This window comes from Poeciliopsis prolifica, unplaced genomic scaffold (genome assembly GCF_027474105.1).
Source record: "Poeciliopsis prolifica strain line A6 unplaced genomic scaffold, Auburn_PproV2 SCAFFOLD033, whole genome shotgun sequence".
NCBI lineage: Eukaryota > Metazoa > Chordata > Actinopteri > Cyprinodontiformes > Poeciliidae > Poeciliopsis > Poeciliopsis prolifica.
The window spans coordinates 2,613,568-2,628,879 of NW_026562408.1; the positions used below are offsets into that span (position 1 = coordinate 2,613,568).

The 15,312-nt window shown below is 37.5% G+C and overlaps 1 protein-coding gene across 3 annotated transcripts in view; it reads right to left on the reverse strand.

Annotated features, from left to right (window-relative positions):
• Positions 1-230: 230 nt before the first annotated feature.
• The window catches only part of septin8a (septin 8a), a 36,156-nt gene continuing 21,074 nt past the window's right edge, over positions 231-15,312 (reverse strand). Inside the window, exons 7-10 of one of the 3 annotated variants that reach the window (XM_055051317.1) lie at positions 12,629-12,797; positions 12,345-12,477; positions 10,519-10,685; positions 231-3,440 (exon numbers count right to left, since the gene is read on the reverse strand). In XM_055051317.1, coding sequence (XP_054907292.1) covers positions 3,272-3,440; positions 10,519-10,685; positions 12,345-12,477; positions 12,629-12,797 — 638 coding nt within the window. In that variant the 3' untranslated portion in view covers positions 231-3,271. Of the gene's footprint in view, positions 3,444-7,291; positions 8,352-10,518; positions 10,686-12,344; positions 12,478-12,628; positions 12,798-15,312 lie in introns of those variants that run through there. The other 2 variants (XM_055051316.1, XM_055051318.1) reach the window with 2 other exon arrangements.

A 15,312-nucleotide genomic window follows, 5' to 3' on the forward strand; every position in this document is an offset into this window, starting at 1 on the left:
TCCACTGTCAAGGTAAATGGCTGCAGCCTTGACTGCGGGGACGCACATTTTGTTTTTGTCCAATTATTTTCACTTTTTGCAGCAACTACAGCCAGATGAACACTTTTCTTTTCCTCCAGGCTCAGAGAAAATATCTAAAATGCATCGCTTTCACCTCCCTGGTCCTGGCTGCCAAAATCAACGAGGAAGACGAGGTAACCTCTTTCATAGAAACACAGAAACGCGTCACACATTTTCAAAACAATATGTTTATTTGGCTTCTGTTGGTGTCTGTTTGCAACAGGTTATTGGTTCTGTTAAAGACCTGGTGGTGCGGAGTGGATGCAACTTTTCGACAGCGGAGATTCTTCGCATGGAGCGGATCATTCTGGACAAGCTGCACTGGGATCTGTACACGGCGACACCGGTCGACTTCATTCACATTGTGAGTTTACAGAACAGCAGATTAATTAACAGTTCATTTTTTCCCATTAGACTCAACATCTCTGTTACTTGTGGTCTAACAGTGAAACACAAGCAGTACAAAAAGCAGACATTGCAAACCATCATGCTTCAAGATTCTCTGATCCACATTTAAGGGTTGGTCCTAGGTTACATTGTGCATTTATTTAACTGGACTTCATGTGCCTGCGATTAGAATTACAAACTACATTACTAGTTCTGATTGATATGCAAACTTCAAGTGAGAAAATCTGATGGGAGATTGTTAGATTTCCCACCTTTTGATGAATTATAACTTCAAGTAAAAACGGGTTCTAATTGCGTCAGTCGCAAAAGCAAACATTTGTTGGTACAAAAAAACTAGCAAATCTGTTTTCTGAGACAATAACAGCTTCTTGCAGAAATAGTGTATTCTTTTAATACCAAATGGATGCAGCAAAACAATTTGTTCCAAATTTCAAGAGTGCATTTGCAAGCTACCAACAAAACATGCATGCTGTGCATTGGGCCAAGGCACTTCTGACTTTTCTGCAGCCATTTTGTGGAAACATAAAATCTGTCGCCACCAGATGGCAGGTTGGTCTGGGCTTTCATGTTGTCTGGGCTTTCAGACCTCAAGCAGCACAAACACTGCAGTTTACAACATAATGTGGTTTAACTGTGATAAACAGGTTTATTTTTTAGTCTACATCTTGGATCTGTACACCATCGTCTAAAAATTATTGTTCGAAGCAGAACTCACTGATTAAATTACCAACAGACAAACAGCCTGCTGCTGCATTCATAAGGCTTTTGAGGTTAAACAGAATTAAGCTGAAGATGGTTAACAGTGAGCACAACTTCTTAATTTGAGGTCAAGATAAAGGCAGCCTTGCAAAAGTCTCCTTATTACTTGAACTTGATATAGTTTTTCTGGATTTCATGTATTGATCAACAGAATCAATAACTAATAAAAATTTGAGAAGTACATTTGACACCTATATTCTCAAACACATCATTTACATGCAAACCACTATCTAACCCTGAACACCAGTCTCAACATACTGTCTAACTGTGAAACATAGAGGTGGCAGCATCATGCTGAGTGTGGGCTGTTTTTATTCTTCAGTGGAGGCAGAGAAACTGAAACTGAGAGAAGTCAAATACAAGCCAATTCTAGAAGAAAAGCAGCTGCAGGCTTCAACAGACCTGAAACTGAATAAAACCTGAACTACAGCCAGTCCAGCACTAAATCTAATTGATCATTTGTATTTAGATTTCACATTGAAAGTAGTCGTTTCCTCACAAGCAGTCACAAAGAATCTCGATATCATACGTTGACGTTCAAGGGATATGAATTCTTCTGCAAGGCACCTTACATCACCCAGAATGCAACAGCTTAGAGCCCATTGCTGAATGTGTTATGAATACAGGCCAGTTTGTAATATTCATCCCACTGTGCTACAATGAGACGACTCCTTTTGATAAAAACCTTGATTACCATCTTCTGCAAAATCAACCTTTCAGTCAAATATCATCCCCAGTTAGTTTCATTCTCCTTCTCCAACAGGGGAAACCTACATTCCTTCAACACTAGCTTTGGATTTGTCTGCAAACACTTAATACATATTTTTCCATAAAGCCACAAATCGTAAAACTTGTCATCGAGACGCGGATTCATCTCCCAAACTCCAAACCCCCTCTGGTACATTTTCAGGATCTGAATTTGAGTTATTGTGGGTAATACAAAATCCAGGACTTCTAAAATAAAGAGCCATAATATAACAAAACTATAATAAAATAAAGATTTTTCTTTCTCTTTTACTTTAAATAAATATATTTTAAATCATTTTTACTTTAAATATTTCACATCAATACTGTAAACATCTGCCCTGAAGAAATTACTTTGCATTCCATTTTTAAATACTGAATAGTTATTTTCTGTTATCTACAAAACAGCGATTTGTCACAGACTCTCCACCATGACACGTTGATAGGGATAAACTTACAGAGATTCACAGATTAAAGTTGATGTGCATCTAAACAAAATAAAAGTCCCGTTCAGCTGGATGGTGGCGAAGAACAGCCATCCTTTAAAGCCAAGTCTATCGAAAATGTTTATATTTAATCAGAAAAATGGAGGATTTTCAGATAGTTTTAGTTCAATTTCATTTCATTTGGCACAACGATACTGAATTTACCTCCCAGTGCAATTCCACTTTCCTTTAAAAACATGGCTTATTTCTGCTAGAGACAAACTAAAGCACAACATGAATGTATTAATGAAGGAAAGACGGGATGAGATAACAAAAGCTCCTCTCTTGTAAACCAAATGAGTTCTAAATCCTTTTGCTTGAAAGAGATGTTACCCAAGCTGTGACTCACTGAGCAAATGGAGATTTTTTTTTTTTAACATTGATCCAACAAGGTTAGGTTTTATACTGTCTGCACACAATCGCGAACACAGAGAAGCACTGCACAGACAACACAAAACAAACAGGACGGCCATGAGACAGAATGGGAGATTTCTAAAGGGGCGAGGTGAACAGTTTCTGGACTGAACCTCTACAAACAATTTGGGAGGACTACAAAATCCCCAACTGTAAACTGACAGGAGATTTAAGTTTAGGCTGACTGGATCAAAGGGTTTTTATAGCAATAAACATAATGAGATGGCAAAAGAAGGACTGAAAATGACATAATGCTAACATTTTGGCCTTGTTTCTCCTCATTGCTCCCAGTTCCATGCCCTACTCGTCTCCGGCCATCCCCACCTGGCTCCGTCCTTTCGTCTCGGTTCCAGCATGGACCCCGGGGTGATTGCCGGTGCAATCCCTGTGAAGCCCGGGCATCAGAAGACGCCCCCCTCAGGCTTCCAGGCGGCGTTGTGGACCAGGCAGGTGCAGCACTGTATGGCCTGCCACCAGCTCTGGCAGTTCAAGGGCTCCACGCTGGCCTTGGCCATCATCACTTTGGAGCTGGAGGCGCTCACTCCAGACTGGTTCTCTGTCTTCACCGACCTACTGAAAAAAGCGCAGGTAAGAGAGCAGTTCAGGCCCACTGGAGATTAAGCTACGGTGTAAATCGTTGCCACTGTCAGGAATGTGTTTAAATATTGAGCTGAGTTTCAGAAAAACTTGATTAAATTATTAAAAAATTAATAGTGCAAAATCTAATTTTATTTAAATTTGTAGGAAATTAAATTTTTGAGACACTTTAGCTTTATTTTTTATTGTAGTGAAGGCAATAGAGTGCCCTCTATTTAACTGAATGACAATTGTCTTTGCATTGAAAAGTCCCACTGCAGAAGATTTGGGAAGATTTAGCCAAGTTGCTATTTTCTTGCTTGATTTTTAAAGATGAACATATATTTGACATGTTCACCTGTCTTTCCCATTTTAAAGGAAGAATAATAGAACTTGGCATCATTTACGTCATACGTACTGTGTGACTCGGTAGAAAATTCAATGTAGTTGTTTTGTTTGCATCATAATAAAATCTAAAGGCTGGATTTTTCTAAAACATTTTTTGTAAAATTATGCTATTAGAATAAAAAGCATTTTTGCACGTCAGTGAAATTAGTTTTCAATGCACTGCAAGTGTTGAGAAGTTGCGTTTTTAATGTCGAGCCAGTTAGACAGTCTCATGTCAGTGGATGCTAAAACTGGTCACATAAAAAGACATGGTCCAAAATGCCAAATGTCCCAGAGTGCAGGAATCCCAGGTAATGAAAGGAAAAGAAAGACTCTGTTTATCGCAGTGTTTAACAGAACTATTGTCAAATAATGTGAAGGTCTGCTGCTTATCTCTTGTAAGGAGGCACAATTTGGTTCATCCAGATGGAAGAAATGTTCTATCCTGTTTAAAGAAAAAGAAAACAAAATGAAATATTTGGTTAAAACAGCCTCCTCTGCAGCTCCAGCCTCTATAATTAACCCAGAAAAACAATAGTTAAGTTTATTTAAATGGGGGTGTAGAAGCCTAGTATTTTAATTCTTTGAGGCCAATTAAATGATTGAAAAATAAAAACCCACGCTGCTTTAGAGCCATCATTCACCAGGTGTGTTGCTCCTCCCAGGTTGACAGTGCCGAGTTCATCCACTGCAAAGAGATTGTAGACGAGTTTCTGCACAGCCTGGAGTTCTCCCTGCCCGCCAACGCTGTGTACATCCTGGACGGCTCCCAGATCCAGGAGAAGCAGCAGCAGGTCTGGAGCCCCTCGCAGCGACACATGGCGGCCAGAAGAGGGCGTGGTACCAGTGAGCAAGGGGATTTGGATGACTACTATGACGGTTTCAGGCGTTTGTATAATGAGGAGAGCGACAGAGAGGAAATGTTTGAATTTGAGCAGAAAGGTGCGTCTCCCTGCCCGCCGCTGCACCCTGCTGGCAACTAGCAGGACGTCAATCACAATCCAGCTTTTAACGAGCTTCATGATTCCAGAGTTACTGATTTACAAGATTTAGTTTTAGATCCTCTTCTTCTTTTGTCTTCAGCCACATTCAATGTGGATTTGGGTACCAGCTCACTCTTATTTTGCTGTGAGATCAGGGGAACTGAGGAGAATTTAATAAGCTTAACTGTAAAGAAACACATTTGTTTCTCTGCAAAGGCGTTTGTTTTAGCCAAACTGTATCAATTTGTTAGATGCAAGAAGTTTAATTTTCAGTTTTGTCTTAATCCTGGTTTAGGTTTTAATGTGAGGCATCTTGGTGCTCAGGTTTCTCTCCAGAGCCACAAAGCACTTTAAGATAAAGTTAAACTTTTTGCAAATATATTTTTTCAGCCTTAGTTTTTTTTATGTGTATATATAAAACTTAACATGTTTTATTTACCTTATTTACAAACACAACCTTTTACACATATAAGCTTTACTTTGTTTTACTAAATTATGCAATTTTTTTTAGCATTTTATGCTGCAACATGTATTTTCTTCATGCAATTGTAATTACATATCAAATATGAGCACCTTTTGGGAGATTAGTTCAACACTAGACTGACTAAAGGTGATTAATCTTTTGGTATTTTGTTTTCAGTATTTTGTAAGTGCATTCAGTGTGAGAGCACAAGTAATGCGAGACTGAAGTTTGGGATCAAGGTGACATGTTTTGATTTAATCAGACGGATTAGCCAGTGCCATGAGCTTTACTTTATCAAAGTATGATTAAAAATGCAGCCATTTGAGCAACATTTTCTGTTGTTTCTGAATGCACATTGTATCTCCACTGCCAAAGCTCTGAAGCTCAGACACTGAATACTCACAGCAATAATGTCTGCAATGTGAACTAATTCCTGTTTTTTAAACTTTAACAATGTTTCATATTTTCATTTGAGTGCTAAGGCAGCTATATTATACGTTTTGTTTTTTTTGTTTTTTAACACAAATAAACTACAGCTTTAAAAAATTGGAAGGGTCAAATGTTTGCTTTGTTAATCTCAAAGACTGGAAGTGGGTTGAATGAAGTACTGATTTGTTTTTAACCACCACCCCCTGACTCAGTTATATCATACAATAAAATCCAAGAAGTTATGATTCTGTTTAGAATAAGAAATTTTTAAAAAACTGTCCTTTACAGTGTATTCAGAAAGCTCAAAAAGTATAACATCTTTTCTTAAGGTATTTTATCAAGTTAATTGCGATCTGAATTATGGAATCGAGCGTGGATGTGGCTTCACCTGGGATTAACTTTCCATTTCGTAGCGAACAATGAAACGTGTCACGGCAGCAGAAAGCAGCAGCTGCTGTACAACGTCAGTGATTTTCACTCAGCTTTGTTAGCACAGTATCCTGGAGCTTTAAAGGACACGACGAAGAGCTGCAAACATATTGTGCTGCTGGAAGAGATCCAGTCAGCCCTGCAGGTAGTGCACAGAATAATAATAGATTTGGCAAGGGATTGGCATAAACAGAGAATCTGTATTACTGTAGTGCGTCTTTCTCAGTCGGGTTTAAAGAATTATTGAAGTACTCCAGGTGGAGACACAGAACGGATCAGATATCTCAAAGAGTTTCTGAAACTGAAAAAGATCTTCGCACAAAATCAAACACTTAAAAATTGGTTTCACAGAGCATGCTGATAAAAAGGAATAGCAAGGCACATTTTTATTCCTAATGTAAGGATCTTGAACCTGCAGAATAGTTTTGCAGTCAATGAGACAAATGGTGGTGGAAGCACCATGTCAAAAAGCAGAAGGAAACAGCAGGGTTTATGGGAACACAGAAAATGTCTGAAGGAAAAACCTTCTAGTCTTAAAACGGGGTAAAGGTTCACCATTTATCGGGTTTTTAAATATACCACAAGAGCAAAGGATACGTTTATTCAAAGCACATTCATGTGCTGAAAGGGTCCAGTTAAAGTCCAAACTAAAATGCAATAGAGAATCTGAAGCAAGATCTTAAAATTAAAGTTCACAGAATGAGCTAGAGCTACTTTGCAAAGAAAAGTGTCATTCTTTAGATGTGCAACACTGATGGAAACTGACAGATGGTTTTACAAATTATTGACTGAATATAAATGCATGCCATGTATATTAGACTTACCTGAAAAAACGGTTAGAAATATAGAACATACAGTGAAATAAGTGACAAAATGCTTCGGTTTTTCAAGGAGCTGTACTTCTCCTTTTCACTACTGCACTCCATCTTTAGCAAACAGAGAAACCACACAGGGTAATAACGCAGTGTTGAGTTAGAAAAGCAACACGCTGAGCAAACATTGTGCAGCTGCTTCAGTTCCAAATCGCCTCCATCTGACAGCTGTTTTGGTTACAGACACAATGAATGCATCTTTACCTGCCCGTGTTTCACCACCATCTTCATCTCCCAGGAGTAAACGCAGACAAACAAATCAGAGCACAGAGAGGCTTCACATTTCAGAGGGAGGGTTTGCATTTATTTGCACCGACAGACAGTAACTACAGCTGCTCTCTTCTCCATGTCTGAACGTAAACTCTCCTACAGCGAGTTGAGGCTTAAATGTTTACTGGCTTCATAGTCGTGATTCCACTGGCGTAACAAAACGATCACGCAGGGTTTACAATATAGATAAGTCACTCACAAATAATGTACACCCTCTTATGGGCTTCTTGCATCATATTCATTAATCATTTTAAAAACTAGTACATATTTGCATATTACTGGAAGCTTGGTAAGCTCGAGAAAATATTCACATACATTTACTGACTTACAGCACTAGCATATTGCATAGGTTTTAAGACATAGGACTACATGTTGTCAGTACCTCTAAAAGCAGGTACTCAGTTATTGCTTGACACGCTAAGATTTTAATGTATTATTCACTAACGAGGGACTGATTATACTAAACTAATTCCTCAGGGTTACAAAAAGACAAATTACCTCTGAATATTTTAAATGGGTCATACATTTCTTAAAAAGTTGAGGACCTTTTAATCTTCGCTTTGAACGTCAGGGCTATAAAAACTGGGTACCCCTTATATTTTATATTTTCTTTAAATACATATTTTGCCCATATTTCCAAAATTGTAGTACCACAAAATGACAATGCTTGACAAGATTTAATCAGTTTGGATGGCTAATGAGGAAAGAAAAGATACAGAAATATTAAAAACAACAAAGAAATTAAAATAAACAGATATATTTATTTTAAAAAATGTCCAAAAATCACATAGAAAGATCCTGAATCAATGAGATGGCCACTGATGGACGTGAATATTTCTCTCTCTCACCATCTTTCACTCTTTTTCTCTCCTGTGGCTTCACCATCATCATCATCCTCAGTGTCTTTGGTCCATGTGCACAATGTCAAGATGGAATGTCAAAAGACAAAAAAACAAAAACAAAACAAACAAACAAACAAAAAAAGAAAACACAGATGTGGTCGTTGCTATGGTGATGGAGGACAAATCCGTGGTCGTGTGTGGATGGGTTTTTGCTGCGCCTCAAAAATTAACTGAAAAACAATGAAACAATAAAGAAAATAAAGTGAATCAATGGCTGGCTGGGTTTTTGACATTTTAAATAAAAACTGTGAAATACAGAAGTTGGAGCAAAATTAAAAAAATTACATTTAAAAAAAAAAAAAATCAAAAAATTACATTTAAAAAAAAAAAACAAATCAAGCGTTATTGATGGGGGTAAAGTAAATAAAGCTTGCCTGTTCAATCACCTGTTTTAGAAAATTACACATTTAATTTGAGGAATTTAATTTGAGAAGTTCAGGAAGAACTTCAACATATCCACAAAATGGAAGATCACACAGCCACCGACAGTGTGCATGAGCAGCCACAAGAGGGAGCCACTTGTCTGCTTTTAAACTTTCATAATTCAAACCACACAGAAATGAATAACCAGCTGAAGAAAAGGTAGAGCAAATGAGCTCTACCTTGGAGTGCAAATAAGCAAAACTATCAAATTTCAAACTTGAGCTACAATGATCCAGGTTTAATTGCAAGACAAACTTACAACTTTCTGAAAATGAAGATATTCACTAAAATATGCAAAACGGTGAGAAGTCGACAAAAATAAAAAAATCCCACTGATTTTATGTGTTTTTATACACTTTGTTATGAATTCAGTTTGTGCATGGATACTTTCAAATGAACACTTATGAGCATGGTTATTTTAAAACTTTGGATTGTTTTTTACGTGATGAACTTTAACATTAAACAGGAAGTGGAAGAAAGATGATGTTTGTGGGCACACACTCAATTTAAGCTGTAAAGTACAAATGTTATTTTTTCTGCAGCAACCTGTAACTGATAACTGGGCTCCTCTCCCTTTAAACGTAATCTGAACCAAAGACTTATACCCCAGCAAACAAAAATGATACATTTTTTATCGACATCCAGGTCGAGGCTTTAAAACCCAAAACTTAAAATTGTAGTGCAAATAGGCAAAACTATCAAATTTCAAACTTATGTTTCTTTCTCAATTAAAGCATACAACTATGAAAATGAAAACAGCTTTGCGGAATATTCTGCAAATTAAACTGCAGTTAATTTGATTAAAAAGGTTTTAACAGGGTGCAAATGCTATGCAGTGACAATCAGCATAATTGATGCTTCCCATTAATTAACATGAACTACTGTGAGCTCATTAATTTAATTTAGTGAAAATATTTCACTGGATCTATAAACATGAAGCTATAATTGGTCCTTCATTTGGGTAAAAATAGATGCCTTTTTCTGAAAGCAGGCACTTTTAAGAAGCAAATTTTGAGCGAATAGAACAGGAAAGGCCTGGATTAAATTTAAACATACGTGTTTAAATTTTCAAGATTCCTTGATTATGATTATGGAGAAAGATGAGTAATACAAAACTCAATAATGGAGCTTCTTCACAGCTCATTGCTGATGTATGACATCTCGCAATTTATTTCTAATTACTACATTTTAAATATTTTTTTAGTGAGTTGTATGCAGCTCTAAAAAAAATCACTTTTTATATTTAGAGAAGTTATGAGACTGATTGATTTATGTTTACTAGTATAACATAATGTTACTTTAAATCCATTTTACAACAGTTATTATTGTGAAAATGAACTTAAAGTACCGTAGTTTGAAATGAAAATGTGTGGCACTTGAACTGCACATCTGTAATTTGAACAAGTGTAGCTGTTTCTTGGCTAAATGCTACATCAGTTTTCAGAGCTTTTTGCTGCCTGAGAGCGCGCAGACTGCAACCGACCCCGAGTATCCAGAATAATTAGAGCGAAACGAAAGGAAAGAGTGAAAGCACAGGAAATGTTCAACTTGGCCAGAACAAAAAGGGAAGACGTTTCCTTCACACTTGCCAGGTCCTTAAAAACGCTGAAGTGCTTTATGTTTTGGAGATGATTCCACAACAGCAGACCACACTCCATCACAAAGTCATTAATGAAAGGGTTTGCCGCTGGACATGGCAGAATGTGCACTTCCTGATTCTAAGTAAATGAGTTAAACAGCAAAATAAGAAAGAAAAACTGCAGCACATCTAGCAGTAGACAGCATCTCAACTCTAAGGCACACAATGGAAGGAAGGAGAGTTGCTGAAAGAAATTAGGAGGCTTGGAAAACGAAGCTCCTGTTATTAGAGGAAGAATTCAGGAAATGGGTGATTAAGAGGAAGGACTGCCTTACTTTTTCTTGTCTTTGTCTTTCTTGAGGGGTTGAGATGAGAGCGTCTCACATGCCACCTTCTTCCTGTTGAAGGCGTTCATCTCGTCCTCCAGCTCCCTTCGCTTCTCCTCAACCTTCCTCTTCTCATCCTGGTGCATCCGCTTCAGCTGCTCAAACTTTTCATGCAGCTGAGCCCAAACAAAAACAAAAGCTCAGATTTTTATGTGTCCTTTAATATTCAAAAGTGGATCACAAGTTTATGTGAAATAAAAAACTTTTAAGTTAAAGCTGAAAGATTGAAACCAAATATTTTGTGTCTCTTTAAAAAAGTTTGTTTCCGATTTCTGTTCTTATTTTCTTATTATACATTCAGCAACTGCTGAATGTATTTCTCACTGTTGTGGAGGAAGTTAAGGTGCTAAAAATATTAAAACTAAACTAGACAAGGTTTTACTCCACACAGGTAACTGTTCTGCATTAAACTACAGTTCTGTATTTATCTGATCGACTCTACCTTGGTTCATTGTTCTCCAGCTTTGTATCAAATGTTCTGACTTTCCCAGACTCGGTTCTCTTGTATCCAATTTTATTATTAACAAAAGTGATGAAGCACTGTGAATATATGCTAAATATTTATACAGTAGTCAGGCCTTAAAATGGATGCTACTATAGCCAGAAAATGACAGGAAGGAATCACCAAATGCATTAAAATAAAAAAAACAGATGAATTAACAACTAGACCAGCATATTGAGCGACCAAAGGATGGATGGACATCTTCAAAAAATAAATAATAAAATTGGAGCTACTATCCACAAACTAAATGCTTTAAATTCATGTCTTCTTTTAGTAATTGACAACCCCCTCACTGTGGTGTGCTAATTATCCCACAAGCATCTGATGAGTTGGGCTCCTCCAAAATAAAATCCAGTCCACCAAACCTGACCAATAGCTGTGTGCACACTTTCCTGTTTTTCAGGACACAATATTCACTCTTTTCACTCACACATCACACCAAAACTTTAAGAAACAAATACGACATAACCTTGAAAACTCTGCAAGTTTCTAAATAAAACACTCTGCCAAAAGTGATGCTATTTATACAGAAGTGCAACATAATTTTACAATTATTAAGCCATCGCACAAGTAAAATTGCAAACATTAGCAATAAGTAAAGGAATTTAGATTTGGAGATGTTTATCCCAACTCCAAAAAACAGCATCTATGGCACCTGTAAGTAGATTTAAATTCACATCAGAAATTAATGGAATGATCTGATCCTAAAAATGTCAACACAGCACTTGGTATAAATATTCCCTCGTCTTTTCAACTTTTATTCTAATTCAGCCAGCAGTGTTGAACATCCTGGGAAATTGATGTGTTACTATTAAACTCTGAAACGTCACTAGAGAGGACAACCAGCAAAGAACCACGGATGATTCTATCAAAAGAAAACCAGAGAAGAGGTGGAGCGTGGAAAAAGGAAAAACTCATTACCGTTTGTTTCAGATCATTATCTCTAGTTTAAAACAGTAATGCTGCCTTGGAAGAGACTGAAGATGTCTCAGTTCAAACCTCCTGATGGCAAATGATCACAAAACCTAAAACCCAATCCCAACTTCAAAATCTAAAGAATATTTTTATTTCTTAATTGTTAAGAAATTTGAGCTGAGCTATGTCTTAACTAAAATTTGCGATCATAATCTACATCATGTGATATATCTTTGCTGCTGGTTTGTGGTAAAAATGGTTAAAACTGGAAGTGTTAGATGAACCCGAGCAAAACTGGAGGCCCAGAACATAGATATGTATTATCAAGGAGTGAAACATCAACTTATTTCTCACTTACCTCTCGTTCTTTTTCTTTGAGTTCTGCTTCGGTTTCTTTTACTTTGTTTACAAACATTTGCCTCATTTCTTCTTCTTTACGTTGCAGGTCCCCTAAGAACTCTTTCCTCTTGGCTTCGTATGTTTCTTGAAGACTGCATGAATGAAACGAGACGGCAAAGAGTTAAAAATTTGTTATTGTTGCTAAACAATAGAGCTTGCTTTCTGACATTAACATTTGAGCAGTTCTGTGGTTTTGCACCCTGTCCATCCCGGTGGACTCTGAGTGAGGTTCTCTCGGTCTACCTGAAGGGCTGGCTGTCTGGGTCTGTGTCTTTAAAGCCCATCTCCTCCAGTTTGCAGCGCCGGTACAGCTCGTAGTGGCGGGCGTGCGTCTGCTCCCTCAGATCCTCCATGTTGACCCGGATCAGCATCTCTCGGAGTTTTACAAAGTCACAGTGGCTCTCATTCTCAACTAAAAGAGAAAACAAGAACACACAACAATTAGATGTGAAATATGCAGCGTTGTTCACTTTTCAAATCAAATTTCTTAACATTCAGACCGAAATCCTCTGAGATTTCTTTTAGCTCATTTTATACCATCAATACTATACTATAATATTTATACTCATTGAATTTGTTCAAACTTTGTTGTGAGAACAATGAACTTTATTATGCATTTGTCAGCTAATAGGCGACAGTTGTAATCACCGGAGGGAAGAGGAGAAATGGTTTTCAAACGTTTTGTCAAATAAAAATCTAGAAACTATAAAACAACTGCATTTATAGTTGCAGGCTGCTGTATGTCGCCAACAGCTTTGTGCATATAGATACTGAAATTCATGTTTATTCTTCTTTCAAAAAATAACAAAAAGCTCAAGCTCAACTGGCATTTTACAGATTTTCTTCCAAGACATCCTTTTGTTTAACTCCAAACAAATTCCCAACAACTCTGACCAGATTCCCCTCCATTGAGAGGAAAAACATCCCCACAGCATGATGCTGCCACCACCAGGTCTCAAAGTGGAGATGGTGTAATAATGTTCTGTATCAATTCTTGGAAGCCTTCACAAAAAACTGTCAAAGGAGACAAAAAACAATGTGAAATGAAATAGATTGAATCTACTCATTATTTATTAGACTTTTGAAGGCAACAGGCTAATATTTATTTATAAAACATCTTTTCTGTTGGGCAATCCCCCCAACATCTCAGAATGTATTAATGTTTGTAGTTTTACAAAATAGAATGGAAAATTTCAGGGAACATGAAATGTTTTATAAAACACTAAGTTTTGATTTCAAGCCAGATCTAACCATTAATAACCGTTTAATTTTTATGTCTTGAATTTTTTGAATTGAAATCAAAGTGCAATCCCATCGTTACCCCAGGGCATGTGTAAACTGAAAGTACATGGACTACAAGGGTCATGACCCCACACATGGCAGCGAGGGGCTGGGGGAAGGCGAGTGTTTAATGCCACAACAGGCTGCAAGACTTTAAAACATAAAATCCACCATGTGGCTTTCAAAGCTGCCTGACTGGTGAAAAATGACAAACATGTCAGTTAAGCAGAATAAAATGTTCATATTAGTCAAGGCAAAAGAGAGAAACTAAACAGCCACCAGCACATTCCTGTTGCTGTGAAAACTACAAAAACTCTACATTTATTTTTAGAACATCTTTAAGAACGAGTGTACAAAATTTGCTGGCTAACAACCCATCAGTGGTAGGAAAAGCCCAGTAAAAAAGAAAACCACTCCGTTCAGTTCAGCCTGCTCTTTGGGTTCCTAATCACCTCCCTGTTCTGGCCTCCTGCTGAGAGAAACCCCAATCCTGTGACTGATGGCAGAGCTCAGCCCTCAGGGAGAAGAAACGAGGAAATCTGCTGACATTGGAGAGGTTGAATCCTGGTGCCAACAGGCATCCTGAGGAGAGGTCGGGCTACGATTCGACATCAGTCGACATGTCTGTCATGTCGACTGATGGGGGGGGGAAATATCCTGTCCTCTTCTATTTTTAGCCAATATTTTTTAAAATGCAAATAATAATATATTTGATTAAGTTTTGTCTTCATTTCGTCTAATTAATAGTCAATCTGAAAAAGCTGAACTGTGAATCCACACTGAGCAGTCACAAAAACCACTGCGAGTCACCCCAGTAACTCCATAGAAACAATAAAATGAAACGACTGCTCTTAATTTATGAACGATTCGACTGCTGTGAATCTCAGATTCTGGAGCTACAAATACCATTTAGGCCAAAAATCTTGGCTTACGGAACATTTCAATAATTCAAGTAATCAGAAGTTGGGAAAACTCTTAACTGAGGTGTGTCCTGGTCCCACAAGCCCCCAGAAACTACCAAATACAGGAAATAATCTAATTCTGGCCCTTTAATGACTTTAACGCTCATATAAACTGGTTGGTTTCCTGGCACAGACTGATTTTAAACAGCGCTGAGGTTGCAGCGTTACTAAAGCTTTATGTTTTCCTGCTTTATCCTTTGTTTAAAAAAAAACTAAATATCTAAGTATTCATAATGTTCATGTCATTGAATGCATTTTAAATGTCTATCACCTAAATATCAACTATCTGACATTCCTAACCTGACAGCATTGCAACATGATGACTGAGAATGAAATGCATTCTTTGCATGCATGCGTTGCTTCCACACGTTCATTTTCACACAAAGCACTTGAAAATGTTTTTGCAGCATAACAAACACTCGACCATGATGCTTCAGAGCAGAAATACCAGAGCTCTGCCCTATGTCACACAAGTCAGGAAGAGCACAGAGATAACAGAGCCATGAGATCCCGAGGGAAGACAAGCACACATTCACTGAGATCCCTACAATTACTCTGTTTTTGTCACAGCACAGTCCTTCCTCTGTCTCTCTTCCAAGGAGATGGAAATTTCTCATGGCTCTTTTCAAGAGGCTACATAACCAATCTATATGACATCTGGCATGAACTAACGGTTTTCTCTGA